Source organism: Bombina bombina, chromosome 5, assembly GCF_027579735.1.
Source record: "Bombina bombina isolate aBomBom1 chromosome 5, aBomBom1.pri, whole genome shotgun sequence".
NCBI lineage: Eukaryota > Metazoa > Chordata > Amphibia > Anura > Bombinatoridae > Bombina > Bombina bombina.
Genome location: NC_069503.1, coordinates 569,433,501 through 569,458,986, shown reverse-complemented (window position 1 = coordinate 569,458,986; position 25,486 = coordinate 569,433,501). Strand labels below are relative to the sequence as shown.

Below are 25,486 nucleotides of genomic sequence, written 5' to 3'. Positions count from 1 at the left end.
CTAATGACGGCTCTGAGCCATCACAGAGTTTCCCACTCTGGTGCTAATGACGGCTCAGAGCCGTCAATAGCACTCTCCCACCTTCAGGGAGATCTGGAGGCTCCCACCTACTCCCTGCCCTGGCGATCATGCCTGTAGAGTGACAGGCATCGCCGGGGCTTCCCGTTTTGCGTGGTGACATCACGCACAATAACGTGATGATGTCACCGCGCAACTTTATTTATACTTAACAATGTTAAGTATAGGAGCAGGGGGCATGCTGCTTAGAAGCCTGTATCTCAGGTATCTAAGCAGCTACAGACCCCCAAGACCCACTATTGGAATCGCCTAACTTTTCCAACAGTGTAACTCTTGGGGTCTAAAAAAAAAAAAAAGGTTAAAAAGAGGTTAAAAAAAGTTTGTTCAAAAAAATAAAAAAAAACTTAAAAAAATCTTAGCACCCAGGTGGGAAAGTGCTTAGCACTCAAAGGGTTAATTGGCTAAATACATGATATCTCACAAAGAAAACAAGAACCACTAGAAACAAGAGAAAACTAAAATAATGACCACAATATCTAGAAAATCCCTTTTTATACATTCTTAAAATGTATGTGTTTAGTTAATAATAATAATACTTATTATTATTTATTTATTTATTTATTTATAAAGTGCTAACAGGTTCCGCAGCGCTGTCCAAGGGTACAAAAAAGTACAACGGTGAAACAATACAATAAAAGACAACATTTTACAGACAAATACAGGGGGAATTGAGGGCCCTGTTCCCTGGGAACTTACAGTCTAGATGGGTAGGAGGATGGGAAACAGGAGGTGGGGACTGCAGAGGTGAGAATGATATTAGTGAGGAGATAGATGAGGGCAACTGTTAGGTAAGTGAAATTAATTTGTTACTGAGTAGGGTGATAAGCTTCCCTGAACAAAAAGGTCTTTAGGGAACATTTAAAGGAGGAGAGGTTAGGGGAAAGTCTGACAGTTCGAGGAAGTGCGTTCCAGGGGGTTGGTGCCGCACGAGAGAAGTCCTGTAGTCTAGCATGAAAGGACAAAAGGAGCAGGTCATTGTGGGATCTTAGGGGGTGGGCTGGAGTATATTTGTTGATGAGTGAGGACAGGTAGGGTGGGGCAGCATTGGTGAGGGCATTGTAGGTCAGGGTGAGATTTTCACCTCTCAGTGAAGGGACTCACAGAGAGGTGCAGCAGATACAGAGTGTCGGGAGAGGTGGATTAGCCTGGCAGATGCATTTAGGATGGATTGAAGGGGAGAGAGGCAGGAGAGAGGGAGGCCAGTTAGTAGGTTATTACAGTAGTCAAGTCGGGAAATTACCAGGAAGTGGATTAGATGTTTAGAAGTTTCAGTGCTCAGAGATGGACGAATTTTTGAGATATTGCGTAGGTGGTTGCGGCAGGATGAAGAGAACAATTGGATATCAGGAATGAAGGACAGATTTAAGTCAAGTGTGACTCCAAGGCAGCGGACATGGGGTGATGGGGAGATAATGGTGCCGCCAACAGTGATAGAAAAATTAGAAACTAGTTCTTGATGGGACCATTTCTCCAAACAGCAGTCTGTAAGCCAGATGTTTCTTCTTCCAGCTCTGAATCTGTCCAATCTACAGAATCCCTGGGAATATCAGAAATAGGAAGATCAGTATTTCCATGAGAGGTTTCATGATGGGAGCTGTCTGCAGCATCTATATTGTAAATATAGCATCACAGGATGTCATTATAACCTATAGGTTGAGGTTTTTTCTGATTTTGTGGTGAATTAAAGTTGCGCTCATACCGGTCTAATGTCAGTTCAGCTGGATCTGTGAAGTCACCCTCCTCATTGACATATTCAGACTCAGAGTCAGTATCATCAGGATGGGAATCACAGACAGGAGCAGTAGATTGTATTCTGGAACAGCAGTCCTGTCTCTTTAAATCTTTAAAGATCTGAAATTTTTCTGCTGAATCTATGAATACATTCTCTTCAGTTACATAGTCAGACTCAGAATCCATTTCACCAAAATGGAAATCATGAACATGAGGAGTATATTAAATTCTAGAAAAGTGGTTCTGTCTCTTTAAATCTTTAAAGATCTGAATTTTTTTCTGCTGAATCTATGGATACATTCTCTTCATTTTCATTCAGAATCAGTTTCACCAAAATGGAAATCATGAACATGAGGAGTATACTCTAGAATGGGAGTACTGTGTCTTTACATTTTTAAAAGTATGAAAATCTTTTGTTTTTCTTTTAAGGATAGCTTGGGTCTGAGATAGGTTGTAATTTTTTATTTTTCTTTCTGGTTCGATGCATCCACTACCACTGCATAGTCCGTTGGTAGGGATTAGCTTTCTGCAATGTACCGATGTATATGCACTTAGGACACGGACCCTTGGTGCAGTGGTAGGGAATTGGAGACACCAACCCCAGACCTGGGGAAGAGTATCCTGGATATGGATAGATGATATTCTGTGATTCATAGTTGCAAGAAGTTATTTTAGAATTCATGGAGAGTGAAACATATGTATACAATATATTCTGGCTTTAATGGAAACATAAATTGATACTGTGACTTATAGTTAATAGGAGTAGCTGTAGGATTCATGAGTGAAAAATATTGCAATGTAAGATGTTCAGGCTTCAGAGTAAACTGGTAGAAGATTGACTCATAGTTGCAAAGGTTTGTTGCAGGTTCACAGTACATAATATTATATAGAGCTGTATGTCAGTAATAAGCAGAGCAGCACAGATGATAGACAAATCGCAAGTCCAAGGCATTAAATACTGTTTGTGCATATATTGGAGAATCACAGGAAAGCTGTTTAACTGAACACATAGATGCAGAGTTCTGAATATATTAACATATTTGGAGGAGGATATTTCAGCTATGACAACTTGTAGCAGAGAATACTTATAAAGTTCTGAGTAAGATGCTGTTGTAGTAATTAGAGAGTGATTATAACCAAATGCATTCTTGTAATTTAGAATAAAGTTCAAAGTTTGTTAAGTAGCAGTGTCCAGGAAACAAAATGGATTTATATGGATACTTGCGATTAGATGATTTTAAGCTTAGCTAAAAGGAAAGGCTGTAGTTTGAATATGCTGGTAAAATCCATGCAAGAACAGTCACAGCCCTCTGTTCTGGAACAAAACTTTAAAGCTAATGCAATACACATTAGGCCTGAGATGATTTAAAAAGAGGCTGAGGGAATCAGGTGCATAAATGATTGATTAATTAATTAGGCAGATAAGTTGAATGCAGATACTCCCCAAACAGTATGATTGTCAGTAGCAGGGAAGGCAGTCTTAAAGGGACAGTGATATCAGGCAGGCATATGTTACACAGACAGAGCGAGCATTCCAGAGGGCACAAGAAAAGAGAGGGGATAAGCTCTGTGTGTTAATGGAGATTACATTTTTGTAATGTTAAGTTACACTACTTTCTTTTTTGAAAATGTGATTTGTCTCAGTAATCATGTCTAAGCAAAAAATATGTTATTATTTGGCATTCCAAGTTACTTGTTGGAGTTCTAGATCCAGTGTACATTTTTTTTTTTAAAAACTGTGCTTTTAAAAGATACTAATTTCATCCAGAAGTATCTTGCATCCTGATCTGGCATCACTATTAAAAGCTTACAAAGTTTTAAAATGTAATATATTTCTTTAAAATAAATAAACAAGCATAAATTACCACATCCAGTCCAAATCTAAATGCCAAATTTCAGCTAGATATGTCATTCCACTCCAAATAGGTATGAGCATTTGAAAAATTAAATTTTTTATTTTTTATGTTGGTGCTCTACAAATAACCAATAATAATAATAATAATAAAACACAGCTGTTTTCACCTTTCTCAGAACACAGATTCATTGTTCACAAAACAAGCAATATGCACGAGCAAAGGTATCCTTTTGGCGCATCTTGGATTTTAGTGTAAAATAACTAAAAATATCTAAAAAAAAATACTAATCCGACAAATTTTTACACCAAGTAATGGCACAGCCTTACCAGACAATCTATTTAAATTCCAAATTTCAAACAAATCCATGCAGACAATTCTTAGATTCTCCAAGTCTATGGCATTTTCAACTCATACTCTTGTTTTTTCATTCTCAAATATCTCAAAAACTACTAAGTCTAATCACTTCAAAATGGGAATCACTTCAAAGTTTTTTAGTGATTCCCAGTTTGCATCTAACTGGCAAATTTCAGGAAAATACGTCAATCCACTCCAAAGATATGAGCATTTGAAAGAATTATTTTTAATGAAACATTCTCAACTTAAACTATGGGAACACGACTGTGGTCCTATTATATACACAGTATTTTTTTTTTTATGTCGCTATTCCGCAAAGATAAACCCCTCTCCGTACATTGAGCAAGATTAAGTTGCTCTATTATTTAAACTTTGACAGTGGACAGTGTCGATCCCACTATTGTACACTGTAGAAGTTTTAGTTTTTCTTAAGGATATTAATTTCCCACTTGGAAAATGTTGTCTGCCCAATCAATTAAGATTAAAAAAAATATAGCACACAGTTTTTCAGTATTATCATCAATATAATAAGCCTTTTCCCAAACACATGCCCACTATACCCATTGTACCGATAATTCCTTTGTTCAAATGGCTTTATTAGTCATTGACAATTCATTTTTGTTTTGGAACACAAAAGAAACATGGAATCATAATAATGGCAGATAAGAACCATAGGCCCAAAAAGTCTCCCCAAAATGACCTTAAAGTGTACATAGGATAGCCTCATTCTTATCCCAGGCATTCTCTTAGTCACCCAGATTGTTTTTCACTACAACCCTAATGGAAGTTTTTTCCATGAATAAACCACTCTCTCTGTTAATAAGTGCTTTTGCAAATTACTCCTGAACCAACTACCCATCAACTTAAAATCATGACCCCTAGTTCTGGAATTGCTCTTTTTGTGAAATTTATTGTCTCAGCTTTATTAAGCCCTTTAATATACTACAATTTTTGACCATATCACCTCTTTCCCTTCTCTCCTCAAACTTATACATATGTAACATTTTCGTAGTAAAAGTAAATTTATTTGTTTCCTTTTTGAGATAAGGCCCCCTGAACTGCCCACAAAACTCAAGATGAGTTCTAACTAGTTATCTGTAAATTCACATAAGTATCTTACTATCCTTGCTTCAAATATCTCTAACTATACAACCAAGAATTCTATTGGCCTTATAGCATTTGACAAATTTCAAATAATCTGAAATAATAATTCAGAAAGTCCCGTTACTCTGTGTCATTTACTTTTTAATTATCATTTGGATTTTTATTTCCTATATTAATATCTTTGCATTTTGTGATATTAAACTTTAGATCCTAGTCATTTGTCCAACCCTCCAATTTTTTTATATCACTTCTTATTTGATACATTCCCCCACAGAACATCAACTCTTTTACCAATTTTGCATCATTCTGCAGACATAACTTACCCTGTAGCCCTTTGCTCATATTGCTGATTTTAAAGAAAACAGGGCCCAGATTTGACCCCAGAGGTAAACCACTATTAGCTGCCCCCTCTGCTGAATATACTCCATTTATTAAGATACTATGTCATCTATACTTAAGCCCACATTCTACCCACTTCCCAAAACAAATAAAATATAGTTTATTAATTAGTTGTTTTGTGGGACAGTATCACATGCTTTGCTGAAACCTAAATATGCTACATCTGGTTGCTTCATCCTGATTTAAAACTTTAGTTACATAATCAAAAAAGTAAATTAGGCTTAGGGCACCATGTACTAAGCCGTCAATTAATCCGACATTGTAGACATGGATAAACTCGCTCTTACTCGCTGTGGGCGAAATGGTGTCCACTGTCACTATGTAATAAAAAAACACCCAGAAATAGACACGTCTAGCCCGCCACGAGCAGTAGCGGATTATTGATAAATGTGATGCCTTGCTCGCCGCGACTAATCTGATGTACTTAAATGTCAGTAGAATTGTATGACCAATTATTAACACGTGACATGCAAGGTGTCAGAAACGTCATAGTAGTCGCGAGAACTGAATTTGGCTACTATAAAAGAGCAACTTTTCTAAAGAACTTTATTATTGTTCAAAATTTTTGGATCAGTTCATTCTGTGCGTTATTTTTGTAATATTTATTTACAAATTTGATATGGCTTCATCTGGATCTGATACCCAGACTTCAAAATCCAAGAATCCTCACTTTTTGACGTGAAAATGCTGATTGACTTATTCCAATAATGACGCTAGAAACCAACTGAAAAGAGCCTGTTGCCATAAAATGCAATGCAGCTAATAGTTTCAATAGTCCAGGAATAGCCTGTGAACGTGCTGTCATCGGCTCCAAATAATCTTTTATCTCTCGATACAAGTGTAATATGGATTCACGATCAAGCCGAAATGTTTGTACAATCTCTCGGTCTGAAAGGCCATGCAAACCAACCCGTGGAAGGAATACATGGGGGACACAAACTCTCCTTCTTCTGACTAATCGATTAGCGACATTTTCTTCAGTATTCTGTCTTCTAGACGGGATTTGCGTCACAAGGAGAAGTAACAAATCTGTCTATTTACATATAAAAATTGAGTGGTAGCGAAGTTTGGGGGAAAAGTACTCTCGCAAGTTTTAAAATGTGGGTTTGAACATAGTTGACAGCTTTGTACATATCCATGTGCGAGTTTTGACGTGAAAATATTTGCGGGCAGCTCACTGACTGCTTATTACATGGAGCCCTAAGTCTGACATGATCTCACTGAAGTAAGACCATAGTTTTTGGTCCTTTAAATGATTTGTCTTTATATACATCATAATTCTTTCTTTTAAGAGAGTTTCCATGCCTGGGTCCTGAATTCTAAATAATGTATTACCACGGAGCTCAAGAAAAAACACACATTTAAATTTGATGAAATTTTTTTTTATAAAATTGCATTGCACTTTTTCACCTATCCACGATTAAACCTTTTTATGGAGATTGTTTTTATAATTATTTTAATGCCCATTATAGGCAAGCAGTAAAAGACAAATTTTATGTTGAAAGGATTTTGCACAGATAACTTTTTTCAACAGTATAATGTTTTCTTTTTTTAACTTTAGGTAGAATTTTTAGTAGCTATTTCTGCCACTTTACTGCTCACTATATTTCCTGAATGCTATTAATGTTGCAGAATAAACAATGCTCTATATTCAATCAATTCACATTCAAGAATAGTTATGAATTATTATTAATATGCTGCCAAAAACACATGCAAGTAATCTTAGAATGAATATAATAGTTAGAATATGTCAGTTATATTAACTAGCACATTATAATGTTATCCAAATATAATTTAAAAATGCAAAGTACATATCCTGAGTCAGTCTCAGTTCTGCTCTGAAGTATATAATTAAGGAAGGAAATAAATTTCAGCATAGGCTGTAATTAAAAATTAATAATAACTTTAAAGTAAACATTGCAATGGCTGAACAACACTAAGGTATTTATATTTGATAGAAGAAACATATTTAACTTATACCTAGAGTGCATTGCAACCAAAATTGAGTATTGAATGACACTAGAATATTAGGGAACTATTTTAGAGGAGTTGTTAAGTTCTAGAAATATAGAGGCTTAGAGACCAAAGTAGAGTTAGCTTCCTTCAATCCTCAATATATTATTAACACATACTGAGATCAGATGTAATCATTCATTATCATGTCAGTTATAAAGTGACAATTTCACACTTCCAAAATAAGAATCACAAAATGGCACATTTACCCTCAGACACTGATTCATATGGACAAATTCGAACTCACACTAGACCTGCTAATTATTCTGCTCCTCATTAAAGTCTTGATGGCACACAATATTTCATCTGTTAGAATACCCTTAGTGATTTACCTCTCTATAGTATCAAAGTTTAATCCTGGTGCCATTTCATATCCCATTCCTTATCCGGATCAGGATTTTAGTCCAGCTTAATTAAGATTAACATCCTCATCTTCATTGACAATCTAATGTTGAAGGTTAGCAGGTTCAACAGCAATCTGTAGAAGTACTTATTTAAATAAATTATAATTGATTCATGGAATAAACTTTCATTAGACATGGCGTGGGGACTTTAAGAATACATGGGATAAGCATAAGGTTATTCTACAAACTAAGCTTATACTTTATTTGAAATTAGGGCAGACTTGTCTGTCTTATGGTTCTTAAATGCCATTGAAATCTATGTTTCTATAACAAAAATGACTTTTTTTGTTTTAATCTCTATTTTTTTATCCAAGAGAAATTCTTCTTTAAATATGAATTTAAAAAAAAAAAGAAAACTTAAGTGGGTGAATTGAAACAGTGGTTGATATTCACTAAAAAACCTTAGTTTATAGCTTAGAGGCAACACCATGGATTGTAAAAAAGAAGGAGTAAATATAGAGTTCAGCATCATATAAAGAAAGGGAATTCAGCATTCTAATTCAAAGTTACAAATTTATTAGCAAATTATCAAAATCCAAGAGGAAGCTCTGGATGACTTTGAAAGGGGTGAACCGTGCGTCGGTGAGAGAAGACATACAGTGGGTCCCCAAGCTTTTAGACAGCGAACTGTTCCTATGCAGTAGGTGAGCTCTGAGTGTCAATTGGCCCTTATAAACGTAAACATGTTCTCAGTGCTGGCAAGTGTGGGCTGTGGCATGTTGGAGAGGACAGGGCATCCTCTGCTGTTTATGTATTGTGCTATATTTGAGATTAGTCTGACAGTGGTAGATGCCGAGTAGAAGACTGTTATACCTAGTCTGCTCATGGAGGATTATTCCTTGTAATATGGTGGCGGACATTTATTGGGGACCATGTGATGTGTGGTTTTAGTACATGTGCTGCACTGTATGTGTATTATTATTAGGTGCTGCCTTCTATATTTTTTTAATGTTATTTATGTATGTTTATCTTAGTATTTGCACTTCGTTATCATAGGCCTTTGCATTGTGTAGCAGTCTGACATATATTTGAATTAATATTGGATTTTAGATTTTAATTCTTTCCTAACAAATTTGTAAGAGGACTGAATTCCCTTTCTTAATATGATGATTAATTTTGCATTATTAATCTAACGTTCTTCTATTTGATTAAGATGTTTTAAAGGTTTGGACTGTGCCACATGCACTTAGGAAGATTTTTGATAATAAACTAAAAGCATTTCCTACAACCTGTGAACTGCTAGCTGCTTCTATTAGGATTTAATAGGAATATTATACAATTACAGCTTACAGTAATGATAAAAGACCTACTTTAGAAGACAATATTAAACTATGTTTAAGTTCACTTTGAAGTTGAATGTTCTAAAAAGCTGTTTCCATGAAAATGCTGGGAAAATGAGGCAAGTTGTTTAGGGTCTTGCGTGGTAAAAATGGATACAGATTTTTCTTGTAAAGCCTTGAAAAATGTTATTCATAGATCATATTGAATGCTACATCTCCTTAAAGAGCAGATAGATAGATAGATAGATAGATAGATAGATAGATAGATAGATAGATTATAGACAGTCAGGGATGATATATTAGTTAATATTAATTTAAAAACAATGGCCCCATGTATCTATAAGCAGAGGGACAAGGTTCCCAACTTGGAAACCTATCCACCTACATTCGCAATCAATAGAAACCGTTTTTACTAAAGTAACAAATGATCTGCTATCAGCTAAGCAAATGGACACTATTCCTTACTAATTCTTCTAGATCTATCTGCTGCTTTCAACACAGTTGACCATACTCTCCTCTTACAAATCCTACATTCATTTGGCATCCGAGATGCAGCCCTCTCCTGGTTTGTCTCATATCTCTGAAATCGCTTGTTTGCATTCTTATTTAACCATATATCATCTTCCTCTCTCAATTAAAGTACCGCAAGGCTCTGTCTTGGGTCCCTTGCTTTTTTCACTCTATAACTCCTCCCTCCTCTTTTGACTTCCAGTACCACTTATGTGCTGATGATTACCAATGGTCTTTTAGCAATTTCTTATTGAATGTCCTCACACTATCTCCAAGTCAATCTGTCTAAAACTGAACTACTTTATTTGATAACTGGAGACTCTATTTTCAAAACATCACACTATGTCCGCTGTCTTGGGGTCACACTTGAATTTGAACTCACATTAACTCCACATATACAAGTGATCACCAAATCCTGCTGGGCACACCTATGCAATATTGCCAGATTTCGACCCTTTCTTACTCAAGAGACTACAAAAATAATAATTAATTCCCTGATTTTGTCCTGAATTGACTACTGCAATCTACTTCTAAATGGCTGTCCCAAACACTGCCCTTCCAATCTCCACCTAAGTGGTCAATCGACATCAGCTGCTCCACTGTGCCAATCTCTACTGGATACCCCTACACTTTAGAATACAATTCAAAGTATTAACCCTAATATATAAAACACTCAATCTCACTCATAACTATATTTCCTTTCTTATATCCAACTTACTCCCCAACACATCCTCTTCAATCAACATCTGACCTACGTCTCTCTACTCCTATTATCTCTACGTCCCTCTCTCGCCTCCAAGACTTCTCACACGCTGCTCCTGTCCTCTGAAACTCTCTACCACACTCCATCAGACCTTGTATAGCTTCAGCCACTCTTTGAAAACCCAACTATTCAGAGAGACTAACCATCTCTTCCCTGCTTTTCATCATAACCAAAATAAATATTAAAGGACCTTGACTCACTGCTGTTGCTACAATCCAAGTGACAAGCTACCCCAAACCTTATGTCTCTGCTCTCTCAACCTGCAGACTGTAAGCTCTTAGAAGCAGGGCCCTCGTCCTCCTGTACTAGATCTGTATAGTCTGTTGTTTTTTTAATATTTTGTATCTTTTTGCAAACCCTTGTCATTGTATACCCCTATCTCTGTACCCAGTGCTATGGAACATTGCCCGCACTATACAAATAAATGATAGTAAACGATAATAAATAATTTTCAGCAAATGGACCAATTTTTGAAAGGTACACAATGCTTCAGCCTCTAGAAGACCCTTAGTAACTTACATCTCTGTTGTATTAAGGTTAAAACCCAGTGCCATATCATTTCAGTTTCAATTCCATACCTAGAACAGGATTTCAGCTTTATTGAGGTCAATATTCTCATTTTCACTGAAAATCTCATGTTGAAGGGTAATAGGTTCAAAAGGAATTCGTGGAGGCGCTAAATCTTTATGAAGTTTCTTGACAAATTATTTTATAGAACATTCACAATTTATTATTTAAATGCCCTTTAATAAAATAGACTACTACATAAAAAAAGAAAAGAGGAAGAAAACAGAGAGCCTTATCAGCTTTGAAATACACAGACGTGACCACAAATAACAAAAGTCAAAATTAAACTCTAATGATGCAAATAGAGCATGCAATTAAAAAAATGTACCTGTTTACTTCTATGATCAAATTTGCTTTGTTTTCTTGGTATCCTTTGTTGAAGAGTAAACCCACGTAATCTGATAAGATCTTAGGAGTGTTCACGAGTTTTTAAGCATTCTATGGCAGCAGTGTTTGCAACTATGTGTAGCACTGCTATAAACAGTGTTACAATCACTCGGCTAGATTACGAGTTTTTGTCGGTAGTGCTAATGAGCCTTTTTTTCTCACCGCTCACTTAAGACAACGCTGGTATTACGAGGTTTTTGCAAGCCGGCGTTAGCCTCAGAAAAGTGAGCGTTGAGCAAAATTTTGCTCCACATCTCACCTCAATACCAGCGTTGCTTATGGTAGCGGTAAGCTGGCTCAACGTGCTTGTGCACGATTTCCCCATAGGAAACAATGAGGCTGAGATGGCTGAAAAAAAACTAACACCTGCAAAAAAGCAGCGTTCAGCTCCTAACGCAGCCCCATTGTTTCCTATGGGGAAATACATTTTATGTTTACACCTAACACCCTAACATGAACCCCGAATCTAAACACCCCTAATCTTACACTTATTAACCCCTAATCTGCCGCCCCAGACATCCCCGACACCTGCATTATATTAACTCCTAATCTGCCGCTCTGGACACCGCCGCCACCTACATTATACCTATGAACCCCTAATCTGCTGCCCCTAACATCGCCGACACCTACATTATAGTTATTAACCCCTAATCTGCCGCCCCCAACGTCGCCACAGCCTAACTACAATTATTAACCCCTAATCTGCCGCCCCCAACGTCGCCACCACTATAATAAAGATATTAACCCCTAAACCTAAGTCTAACCCTAACCCCCCTAATTTAAATATAATTTAAAATAATCTAAATAAAATTACTATTATTAACTACATTATTCCTATTTAAAACTAAATACTTACCTATAAAATAAACCCTAAGCTAGCTACAATATAACTAATAGTGACATTGTAGCTATCTCAGGGTTTATTTTTATTTTACAGGCAACTTTGTATTTATTTTAACTAGGTACAATAGTTATTAAATAGTTATTAACTATTTAATAGCTACCTAGCTAAAATAAATACAAGTTTACCTGTAAAATAAATCCTAACCTAAGTTACAATTACACCTAACACTACACTATAATTAAATTAATTACCTAAACTGACTACAATTAAATAAACTAAAGTACAAAAAACATTATACACTAAATTACAGAAAATAAAAAAATTATTACAATTTTTTAAACTAATTACACCTAATCTAATCCCCCTAATAAATTAAAAAAGCCCCCCAAAATAATAAAATTCCCTACCCTATACTAAATTACATATAGCCCTTAAAAGAGCCTTTTGCGGGTCATTGCCCCAAAGTAATCTGCTATTTTACCTGTAAAAAAAATACAATACCCCCCCAACATTAAAACCCACCACCCACACACCCAACCCTACTCTAAAACCCACCCAATCCCCCCTTTAAAAAAATCTAACACTAACCCCCTGAAGATCACCCTACCTTGAGCCGTCTTCACCCAGCCGGCACAAGTGGTCCTCCAGTGGGGCAGAAGTCTTCATCCTATACAGCCAGAAGAGGACATCCAGAGGGGCAGAAGTCTTCATCCAGGCGGCATCTTCTATCTTCTTCCATCTGGAGCGGAGCGGGTCCATCTTGAAGACATCCGACGCGGAGCATCCTCTTCCATCCGACGGTGACTGAAGAATGAAGGTTCCTTTAAGTGACGTCATCCAAGATGGCATCCCTTGAATTCCGATTGGCTGATAGAATCATATTAGCCAATCAGAATTAAGGTAGGAAAAATCCTATTTGCTGATGCAATGCAATGATCCAATCAGCCAATAGGATTGACCTCGCATTCTATTGGCTGTTCCAATCAGCCAATAGAATGCAAGCTCAATTCTATTGGCTGATTGCATCAGCCAATAGGATTTTTCCTACCTTAATTCCGATTGGCTGATAGGATTATATCAGCCAATCGGAATTCAAGGGACGCCATCTTGGATGACGTCACTTAAAGGAACCTTCATTCTTCAATCGCCGTCGGATGGAAGAGGATGCTCCACGTCGGATGTCTTCAAGACGGACCCGCTCTGCTCCGGATGGAAGATGATAGAAGATGCCGCCTGGATGAAGACTTCTGCCCCTCTGGATGTCCTCTTCTGGCCAGATAGGATGAAGACTTCTGCCCCTCTGGAGGACCACTTGTGCCCGGCTGGGTGAAGACGGCTCAAGGTAGGGTGATCTTCAGGGGGTTAGTGTTAGGTTTTTTTAAGGGGGGATTGGGTTGGTTTTAGAGTAGGGTTGGGTGTATGGGTGGTGGGTTTTAATGTTGGCGGGGGGGTACTGTATTTTTTTACAGGTAAAAGAGCTGATTACTTTGGGGCAATGCCCTGCAAAAGGCCCTTTTAAGGGCTATTTGTAATTTAGTATAAGGTAGGGAATTTTATTATTTTGGGGGGGCTTTTTTAATTTATTAGGGGGATTAGATTAGGTGTAATTATTTTTTTATTTTCTGTAATTTAGTGTTTGTTGTTTTTCGTACTTTATTTAATTTAATTATATTTAATTGTAGTTAGTTTAGGTAATTAATTTAATTATAGTGTAGTGTTAGGTGTAATTGTAACTTAGGTTAGGGTTTATTTTACAGGTAAATTTGTATTTATTTTAGCTAGGTAGTTATTAAATAGTTAATAACTATTTAATAACTATTGTACCTAGTTAAAATAAATACAAATTTGCCTGTAAAATAAAAGTAAACCCTAAGATGGCTACAATGTAATTATTAGTTATATTGTAGCTAGCTTAGGGTTTATTTTATAGGTAAGTATTTAGTTTTAAATAGGATTAATTTATTTAATTGTAGTAATTTTATTTCGTTTTATTTAAATTATATTTAAGTTAGAGGGGGGTTAGGGTTAGACTTAGGTTTAGGGGTTAATAAATTTAGTATAGCGGCGGCGAAGTTGGGGGCGGCAGATTAGGTTTTAATAAATGTAGGTAGGTGGCAGCGATGTTAGGGACGAAAGATTAGGCGTTAATAAAATTTAACTAGTGTTTGTGAGGCGGGAGTGCGGCGGTTTAGGGGTTAATACATTTATTAAAGTGGCGGCGATGTCCGGTCGGCAGATTAGGGGTTAAATCATTTTATTATAGTATTTGCGATGTGGGGGGGGGGCTCAGTTTAGGGGTTAATAGGTAGTTTATGGGTGATAGTGTACTTTTTAGCACTTTAGTTAAGAGATTTATGTTACGGCGTTAGCCCATAAAACTCTTAACTATTGACTTTTAAATGCGGTAGGAGTCTTGACAGGAGAGGGTGTACCTCGTAATACCGGCGTTAGGAAAATCCCATAGAAAAGATAGGATACGCAATTGACGTAAGGGGATTTGCCGCATGCTAAAATTGCGGAAAAAAAGTGAGTGGTACACCTGTACCTGTCAGACTCGTAATACCAGCGGGCATTAAAAAGCACAGTTGGGACCCCTCAATGCTGCTTTTTAAGGCTAACGCAAGACTCGTAATCTAGGTGAAAGTTTGCAGATGCCTAAAACATGGGTATACTGAGTTCTCCTACTCTTTACAATGGATACTGATAGATCTAAGCAAAATTGATATATAGAAGTAAATTGGAACATTGTTTAAAATGTCATGCTCTATCCAATCCATTAAGGTTTAATTTTGACTCTGATGTCCCTTTAAGCAAATCATTCTATTTACTTTATATTGTCGGGAACTTATTCCAGAAGAAAAGAAAATTAGGAAATAAATGTAATATTTATAATAGGAAAATAAACAATGTGAAAGGGATTTATCTTGGGAAAAAAAGAAGGTATCATCAAGTTGAAAACTCCCAAAATGGCTAAAAAAACGCACAACGGCAAAATGTGTCTACTACCTCTAGGAATTTTTATTCCCATGGTATATTTATCATCTGAATCATTCAATATGCTGTTGTTATTTTTATTGATTGCTTTACTCCTTTCCATATGATTTATCAGCAGCTTCTAGACATTCATTTGATTTGCAATGCATTTTATGGCACATATGCAGTGTTCTCTTGTGTAAAATTGTTTCTTCTACAATAAATTCTAAAGTGCTCGGCTGACTAATAGGATACTGGCTCATGCAAAGCACATTTATCATCCAAACCTATCAAGCAAACAAATTATTTGTAGATGTTAATGTAGTTTACAGACCAAAATTTTCATAGTTCCTGCCAAACCTTCATATTATAAATGTATTGCCTTTTTCATAAGTGCAGCTCCACTTTTAGATCTGTTTAATGATATGACATCCTTTAATCTAATTAATTGTGTATATTTAGTTTGCATACAAAGTGAAAGTGGGAGCGTGTATGATTTATACTGTTCCGCAATCTTTCATATTCTGCGTATTGAATTAATACTGTTAAAGAATCATATTAGTCTCTATATTATTTTATCAGTAAAGGTGTTTGCAATTATCCTTGGCAATTATAGCACATTTGAGCTCAAATTAAACGAAAATTGATTGGGATGCATGCATGAATAAACGTCTGTCCAGATGAGGAAACATAATCTAACCAGATTAAATCAGCCATGCTCACTTACAAGCAGTTTTGTTGCTTTTATAAGTACATGGAAATGACTGTCCCACAGATATTCTATTTTTATTGTGGTTTTCACACTTTTTATGCAAGGACAAGTACATTGCATCTGTCACTATTCATCAAGAACAAAAATGTTAACAGCAAATTTCAGAGCTTTTTCATAATTTAATTTTCAGAAGGGATTTAGGAAAGCAGTATGTCAAACCAAGGTACCCATTTTGAAATAGCAGGTAGAGTATCTAAAAATGTTTACTTTGTTAAATTTTGGGGTATACCCCATTTAAACAATTCTTTGTACATAAATAACTCAACAGTGACACACTAATTCACTACAAACTGCGGAAAGTATGTGCAGAAGGCACTAGTGCATTCTTTATTTTGTTTGGTCAGGGAGCAACATCCTATGAAATAGGACCCAATATTCAAAACATTGACAGACCAAAGAGAAACTGCCTGCTTGGGTTTGCCAGGCTCATATTCCGTCAGTCTGTCGTATATTTGAATAAAAGGGGTGGACCCGTAAAGTGCCAGTTAGTGGTAATGTGTCTCCCATTGGAAATAATAGGGATTGGGGTTCAACACACCACCAACATCGTCATTTGTCAGCACTTTCATCAACCTAAATGATGAGTTTTCCACAATATCATCTTGCTTGTTGTTGGGCTGGGTGTAGTTGTTTTCCCTTATTATTTAAAATACATTTTGAGGGGGGCTCCATGTCAGTTTGAAGCTTTTCCTCATTATTAATTAATCAAAGATGGAAAAAGTAATCATAAATGTCTGGTTACTGAATTTTGACAATTTAATCATGATTTCAGAATTTATTAAACATTTTATAAACGCTAAAATTAAACATAAAAAGTCACAAAAGTATTTAGATCTATTTATTTCACTATCCCATACACTGATTTTATGAGTTCCTCTCCTTTTTATAGGATTCATGAAATACTCCACCCTTTCATAAATTTAAATGGTAAAAAAGCTTTACCTGTAATACTTGAGCAGTGCTGTAGAGACACAGAATATGTTCCCCCAGGGTTAAGGGTATTCTCACAGGTTAGAGTGAAATGCAGAAAAAAAAAAAAAAAAATGAATGTTCCATGTAAGAGGATGAATTGAGCTACAGAACTATGTTCATAATTCCCAGCTGTTTTGAGGTAAAACCCCTTATCTTTATGAATGTTGCTTGTCTATAAAATGAGGTATGGTGGGAAAAATGTTGTAATAGCAGTGAGTTTTATTAAAGCTAGTTAACTGACTGCTACTCATGAATACTTTAGTTGAAAAACAAAAAAAAAAAACAAAGAGAAACAAACTGAAAAAAAAAAAAAACTGGTGAATTAAGACAGTAATGTCATTTTAACAAATGTGAACACGTCATGTTTTTGGTAGACTTTACCATTGTAAAATATACAAATATAAAATATATCTATTGCAGATGTTGGCAGATATAATCCACAAACAGTTCATATTTTATTACAAATTTTGAAAAACCTATAATTTAATAAATACTATCTGGCTATATTATTTGTTAAATTCTCAGTCATCAATGACAAAATGTTCAAGATAAATAAAGGAATGTGTATTAAATCAAATATATAAAATTACTTTTGACTTTGAAATATAATGATTGTAACCTTAAAATAATACTAATTGTTTAAGCTGAAAAAAAAATACATAAAACAAATGGGTTTGGATACATTTCTAACATATAAAATTAAATATGTTTAATCGAAATTTTGTAATTATGGTGTTTACTTTTTCCAGTTTTTCTTGGATGATAATGTAATTTCTGCCATTCCAACTGCCAACGGGTCAAACACAAGTTCATCAGAGGGAAAACAATGGCTTGTACAAAACAACTTTTTTTTCCTACCAGTAAGTATGTTTGCTCATAATTATATATTTGTTTTTGTGTTAAAATGTTACAAAAAATGACGGCATTACATTACTTCTTATGCATGTTTCATGTAGAAATTGTAACCGTGCATACCATATCTATAATTATTGGTGAGAAATTTCAGAACTATAGTAACAGAAAAAATGGACTTTAAGGGGTCGATTTATCAAAGACTTCACCTGCCTAGGACTGCCGGTTCTCACAAGAGAACCTGCAATCCATATTTTTCAAGCAGCGGTCATCAGACCGCTGCTTCCCTAACTCTTCTCCAGCTCTTAGGTGGAAAATCTCAATCTCCCCAGTCTCGTCCGATTGACAGCTCCTGCCTGCGCATGATTGGCAGTGCGCGGGCAGGGGGCGGTGTTGCACAAGAGTGCAAAACAGTGTTCTTGTGCAATGCTGAATTCCGCCAGTGGAATTCAGTCCGCCAGATGCGAGTTGCGGCGGAAGGGGTGCATATGTATGCCCCTGTCTGCCGTAGCTTGATAACTCAAGCCCTAAATATACAACAATACATAAATAAGCATCAAATTGCATTGTGAAAATGGATCTTCAGAACATAAACAATCAGCTTATGTATTTTGATTGACTTTGATTAGACAAAAAATAAACTATAGAGTTTAGAAAATTCCAAACAATTTAACAAATGTACTAAATATCTATATTTAAAAAAAGGATAATAGTGAACTTAATTTCAGATCCATATTTTTATAAAAGAAAGGTACCCCCTTTTGTTAATGAAAAATGCTTTCATCCTTAGCTCTGTTAAATCTCATAATGTATTTGAAGGTATCTAGCCTTTGTCATTTCACTACACTAAGATATACAATATTAAGGTAATTCAATCTTTATTTCTAAGTTTGAAAGTACATAAAACATTGATGCACTTGAAACATTGTACTTTCATTGCATGCAGATTAGTGCACCTTAAAATCTTGTTGGAATGATGATAGATAGATTGATAGATAGATAGATGATAGATAGATAGATAGATAGATAGATAGATAGATAGATAGATAGATAGATAGATAGGGTTTATCTGAATCTTTCTGAATGAATATTTGGGGAAATTTGTTTTGCCAAATATTCTTCTGATACACTATTCAGTATACACAATATACCTAATTGGCAAAATATTCTTCTGATACACTATTCAGTATTTAAAACTAAATGAATACTGAATATCTGTAGAACAGTTACATTTGTTTTCTTTAAATGAATGTAAATGTTCCAAAGCCACATTTGAAAAAAGCTGACCTATAGCTTTATACTTAACTTCTTCGATAGCGCAGGCCATGGGAGCCACCTCGCTAATCCTCCTCATATTGCATTCAGGGCTTTGTGAAAAAGTGGACAGGGTTAGCGTGGCTCCCCAAAGCACTAGAGGTAAGTATTTAACCCCTTAAAGGTAATTTAAAGAAAACATATTAATACTGCTGAATTTCATTAGTAGTTTTTTGTTTTATTTAAATTAAGTGCGTTCATTTGGATATTTGCTTTGTAAAAACGAAACAAATATTCACTTTTTCATTATAAATTTGCACTCGTAACAAAATGTATGAACATCTCTGATAGACAGACAGACATACAGACAGGTAGAAAATTTACTAAAATAATATTCCTTTAAGGTTTTCTGTTTTGTTTTTTTATTAACAATAATAGATTCTGTTATTCAGGAATTTATTAATATGTGTGAAGCTATACTAGGATATATAGAATGTAATTATGGTCTTTATTAAGATAATATTTATTAAAAAAGAATTGAAAATTATAAAAGCTGTGCTCAAAGAAAGAAAATGTGAGCTTAAAAATGTTCAGCCACATTTATTCCTAATAAATACATTGTCTGTGATACAATAAGCTTTTTTTTATTTTTTGTTTTTGTTACTGAGAGATGAAGAGGTAAAATACATTTTTTTGCATGGTAATTAATATCACATTGAAATTTATGACCAATGTCAAGTAAGCAGTATTGTTAGTAAAAGTAAATGAGATAAAACATGGCAACAAAATAAAGGAATAATAAACACCAAACAAGTTATTGTTTTAAAAGAAAGATAATCTCTTTATTTACCATTCCCCAGTTATGCATAACCAACACTGTTATAGAAATAGACTTTTTACCTCTGTAATTACCTTGTATCTAAGCTTCTGCTGACTGCCTCCTTATCTCAGATCTTTTGACAGACTTGTATTTCAGGCAATTAGTGCTGACCCTTAAATAACTTCATGTGCATAAGCACAATGTTATCTATATGAAACACATGAACTAATGCCCTGTTACATTACACTTTTTTTGGGTGCCCTTTTGTATAAATGTATTATTTGTATTATATGAAACTCAAAATAAAAAATCTGATTTTTTTGTTGTTGCTAACTTTACTGTTGCTTATAATAATAGTCTAATTGGGCTATCTGTATGGTTATACACGTGGCAGGAAATTAGCTGTCTGAAGTCTTTTTGGGCTATTTGAATTGTTAATTTGTTATATAAGTGGAAGGAATTAGCTGCCTGAATCCACACAAATAGTATAGTATTTAGAGCCTGCTCAAAACCACTTGATTTATAAAATGCACTACTTTTATTAAATCTTCTTCAGCATAGGTACAAATGCCAGCACAAACTAGAACTGTATAGACATACGTATCAAGAAACCGTCAGACACTTTTCTTGCGATCTGCATTTTATCAATGACTGCATAACACCTGTTTGGCTATTTGAAGAAACCTTGCATATCAATAACTAAATTAGCCGATACAATATACTCCAGCTTAATTACTCCTACATGTACAAGTATACTAAAAATACAGATTTATATTCATTTCCATATTATATTGGAAATATGTAGGATGCTTGAAATACAAATGTCTGCAATTAAATTTTAAAATGTATTGCCCCATTTATCCTTTCCAACACATGGTGGAAAATAACTTAGTTAGGGTGTTGTCAGTAAATAACTCGGATACCTTGGATACTGGTTTTACCTCACGACCAATTGCTCACTGACAATTTATAGATTGTTCTAGAGAATCTTCATGTAGTCATCATTATTATTTATGCTTTGTGGGATACTGGAAATGGAATTGGAAAAAGCAATGAACTGCCCCTCCCTACCAAAACTAAGCCCCAAAGTCCCCTGTAGCAGAAAAAAAGATAAGAAAAAATTACTGTGAGGCCTAGCTTATGATGGCATAGGCGTGGCCTCAGACCAGACTCCTGAAAAAAAGATGCTGTTTCAGAGAAAAGAAGATATTTTTCTGTCTTACAAGCTGCTACACAGCAACTACAAACATAACCTGTCTGTGGCTGCAATTCCTTAAAAGAAAAAAAAAAAAAAAAGAACTCTGTCCCCTCTTTTTTTTTTTTTTTTTGCATGTCTGAAGAGAAGCATATTTTATGTTTAATCAATAATATTTAATTTATTTTAATGTAATGATAAGCACTGTCATTGTGAATAATACATAGCATGACAGGGGACAACCAGATAAAAAATGATGATGATGAGGTCAAGCCTAATAATGGTGCAGGCATGGCCTCAGACCAGACAATAGTAATAGTAGGATTATACAACAAATTCATTCTAATAAAAAATGAAGAATTTGACCCAATTGGATAGTTGGGTGCAGTCATGCATAATGCACAAGACAAGAGACAGTATCTTTGTTTTAAGGTATTGCAGCCACAGCTGTTGGTGCCTTGAGAGTTTTCAAAAAACTAAAAGTAACTATCTCTTCCAAAAGTGCTACAAAAACTTGAGAACATGTTGTGTTGTATTTTTTAATCAAAAAGATACTTTGCTCAGGTCTATTTAAACTTTAGGACTTTAGATATATGGTAATATCGGTGCTGAGATATGTTAAATGCTAAGAATATATATAAACAAGGAAATAAAGATATCTCACACCAGCACTCTTAGTCCAATATGTTTTACTTAATAACTGATAGTTTACAATTTCTTAAAACTATCTACTGTGCACAGTGAACAAAACTAATATTAGGTTGACCATAAATAACAGGTTAATACTCCCTATTACCATGCAATGGTATATTGAAACAAAAAAGTGATGAAAAGGAAATATAATTAGAACATAAAATACTGAGGAGAAATGCTCGCAATCAAAACTACAAATAATGATGAATCATAAAGTTCATGAGATAAAGTTCAGCATAATTATACTTATCGTTGGCCAACGTTCATGCTGTATAGTTGGTGCCTTGAGAGTTTTCAAAAAACTAAAAGTAACTATCTCTTCCAAAAGTGCTACAAAAACTTGAGAACATGTTGTGTTGTATTTTTGTTTGTTTTACGCTCAGCTTGCATTATGTGCTTTTTAAAATCTGACCAGCAGTGCAGAGGAAATAGAGGTGGAATGTGAAGGGCATTGTGATGTCCCATGGCTTTTCTGGCCATCAACAAGATACCCCAGTGTCAGGTACAATATGCCACTGCTAAACAGACCTCAACTCCATCTCCTATGCTGACCCAGTTGAAAAGAAAATTGAACGCAAGCATTGAATAAAACCTTAGTAACGCTTATATTATAATGTTGTAGTGCCACAACTGCTGCGAGTCCGGAATTCACTTTGACTGGAAATGTAATGCAGGTATCCCAGTTGGGGCACATTGAATTTTAAGAAGGTAATCTGCTCAACAAGGTTTAGAGAGAGCTGTAACCATTGAGGGTTAAGGATGTTGCCAGTGATAGAGAAAACTTTCTGACTTTGGATGCTGTTAGGTGAACATGAAAGCAGCTCCTGGGCAACTTTAGAGAGGGCATGCCAGACAGTAGTCTTCTGATCTCAGTATAGTAATGAATCAGAAGTAGGAGGTAATTGAAATTCAGCAAAGAAGACTTTCACCATCTCCAAAGTGCTACTCCTGCTTGTAGAGGTATAGGTGGTTCCAACCAATGAGCAAAGGGCCTTGGCCCAAAATACTGCTGCTATTGTCAGGTTTCACCATGTCTGTGAGGATGAGCAACATTAGATTAGTATGAATAAAGCTGCTGCAAGGAGTTTCCTCATGCCCATCTCTTGTCCCTCTCTCAAAATACCCCATTTTCTTTTAAGCTCTTGCACCCTTTTGCTTCTCCCTCCAAAATAGAAGACCTTTAGTAAGTGAGCTAGCATACCCTTCCCCATAGGTCACTCAGGGCAGCCAGCATTTACTGCAAGCTGTTGTCAAGCAATTTACGCAAGTGAGTTTTAAACTCCTCCTTCAGCTTCTTTATCAAAGAGGGTACCTCAGCATAGGGCATTTAAAAGGATATATCATTATGGGCATCAATAAAGCTATCAAGTTTGTGGATCAGGTAAGTAAAGAGTGGTACTACCTTACCCAGGCTTGCAATAGCTACCTGTCTGAATATCTTCTATTCTTCTCTGCCCAGGGGGCACATTACCCCAATGTTATCTTCAACCCATTGTGCCAGCATTTTTTGGAGGGCTGACAATATACGTACTAAGGTATACTGTTGTTGACCCATAACCTCTACCAGCCCTTGGTTCATGCCTGAGCTGGTAATATGTCCCAACACTTTACCACAGCTAACATCTTTGCTGCATAGTCTGCACCTAGTGATTCGCATATCTGCCACATTTTCCCACAGAGCTCTAAACCAACTCCTTCATGCCATGAGGTAGAGGGGGCGTCTGTCCTGCTCCTGCCTTGCATGGACTTGGCATGGCTCTAGAAGGATTATATTGAGGAAGAGAAGGAGATGGTGTGGAATGAGGAGAGGCAATGTTTTGACAATCATCTGTAACCTCCTCTGGCTCATATTGGCTGATTTATCATGGCCTGAATGGGGCCAAATATCCCTGTTTTCGTGTGAGCCTTCAGGCTCACCGGAAACAGGAGTTAAGAAGCAGTGGTCTTAAGAGCTCTGCTCCTTAACTCGTACGCCGCCTCTGAGGCTGCGACATCAATCTGGCCTGCTAGCGGCCGATTGGCCACAAATCTGCAGGGGGCGGCATTGCACAAGCAGTTCACCAGTACCTAAGATGGCAGCAAATAGGTAGAGGGGGGGAAGGTTATAGAGCTGTTTGGGGGCAGGGATCAGGGAGGTTGGGGGATAAGGAGGGATCCTACACTGCAGAAAATATATAAAATGTTTGTTTTTGTTTTTTTTTTAAAAAAAGCCTTTTATTTTAGTACTTTTTTTTTTTTAGTATTTTAGCAGCCTTCTAATTATCAAAAAGCAGTGTTAAAGTCATATAAGTCTGCTATTTCTGAACAAAGGGGATCCCAGAGAAGGATTTACAACCAATTTGTGCCATGATTGCACAAGTTGTTTGTAAATAATTTCAGTGAGAAACCTAAAATTGTGAAAAAGTTAACTATTTATTTTATATGATCGTATTTGGCGGTGAAATGGTGACATGAAATATGCTAAAATGGGCCTAGATCAATACTTTGGGTTTGTGTACTAAAAGAAAATATAAAGTTTTGATAGATAAATATAAAAAAGGCTCTATTTTTGTTTAAATGTAGTGATGCAATGTAAAAATGCTCTGGTCTTTTGGGGAAGATTTTGTCTGAAATGCCCAGTCCTTAAAGGGTTAATGTAAGTTTCAGCTGCCCTTACTGCAGAGGCTAGTTTGTTTCCAAAGTAATCCAGGCTGTCCTGGAATTGTAATCAATTACAGAGTATATCTATCAGGGCAGAGAGGCAGCTATGTGGGACAGTAAAAATACAGATCGTAACAGGAAATGTCAACACAGACAAGTTCACTTTTTAAAGTTCTTTTAACTTTTTCTTGTCTAAAACCATTTGAGAACAATAATAAGATTTTTTAAACTACTTGTTTTATAGTCAAACTACAGACTTACTGCAAGTGCAAAGATAAATAACAGTTGAGCACAGTAATGCAACAAAAGGTTGCAAACTATGTGCTGCTATAGAAATGAAGATAAATTAAACAAATTTGTTTAAGGAATATTGGTTCATCGTTATACGTATCAAAAATGTGTTATTTTAGCGTTCATTCCAAAAAATCTACATTTGTCAGCTCTTTGCTGAACACTTTGTTCCAGTTCTCCATAAACAGCTATTTATTCACAAAGATATGTCCATGTGGAGACAATAGTTTTTTTTTCCAAAATAAGGATAAAAAGTAGTTTAATCTGTATGTAAATTTGAATAATTAAAGTTCAAAGGATAAATGAAGTTTGAAATTAAAATGATTAGGAAAAGGACTGAAGTAAAATGTAGCTTGTCTGTTTTTATTGAATCAAAAGCATATGGTCTGCAGTAGTGATAATATTCAGCAATCATGTATTGAGGAACTTCAAAAAGCTGTCCTCATAGTAATTTTGTTTCATTTTAAATGTGACTGAAATTAAAAATGGAAGATTCTGTGAGGTATATGAACATTGCTGATTATTGTTAAATTGAATATCCATTGAATATTCTTATAATTTTTATTTATTTTTATAAATGTTTTCCCCATTTAATGACACTATATGATGGTTTGAGAAAGGAATGTGTACCTTTTAATGTGCATTGGCAAATCCTGATATTTTTGCTCTGATCATCATGTAACCAAAGCTTTATTAGCTAAAACATTTCGGTATTGCAGGAAGGCTGCAGTGCT

General features: G+C 35.5%; 1 protein-coding gene across 1 annotated transcript in view; it reads left to right on the top strand.

The window, feature by feature from the left end:
- The window catches only part of ADCY2 (adenylate cyclase 2), a 1,612,539-nt gene that overhangs the window by 1,398,696 nt on the left and 188,357 nt on the right, over positions 1–25,486 (top strand). The window contains exons 17-18 of the mRNA XM_053715803.1: positions 17,757–17,867; positions 23,035–23,202. Of these exons, the coding sequence (XP_053571778.1) occupies positions 17,757–17,867; positions 23,035–23,202 (279 nt within the window). The remainder of the gene's footprint in view (positions 1–17,756; positions 17,868–23,034; positions 23,203–25,486) is intronic.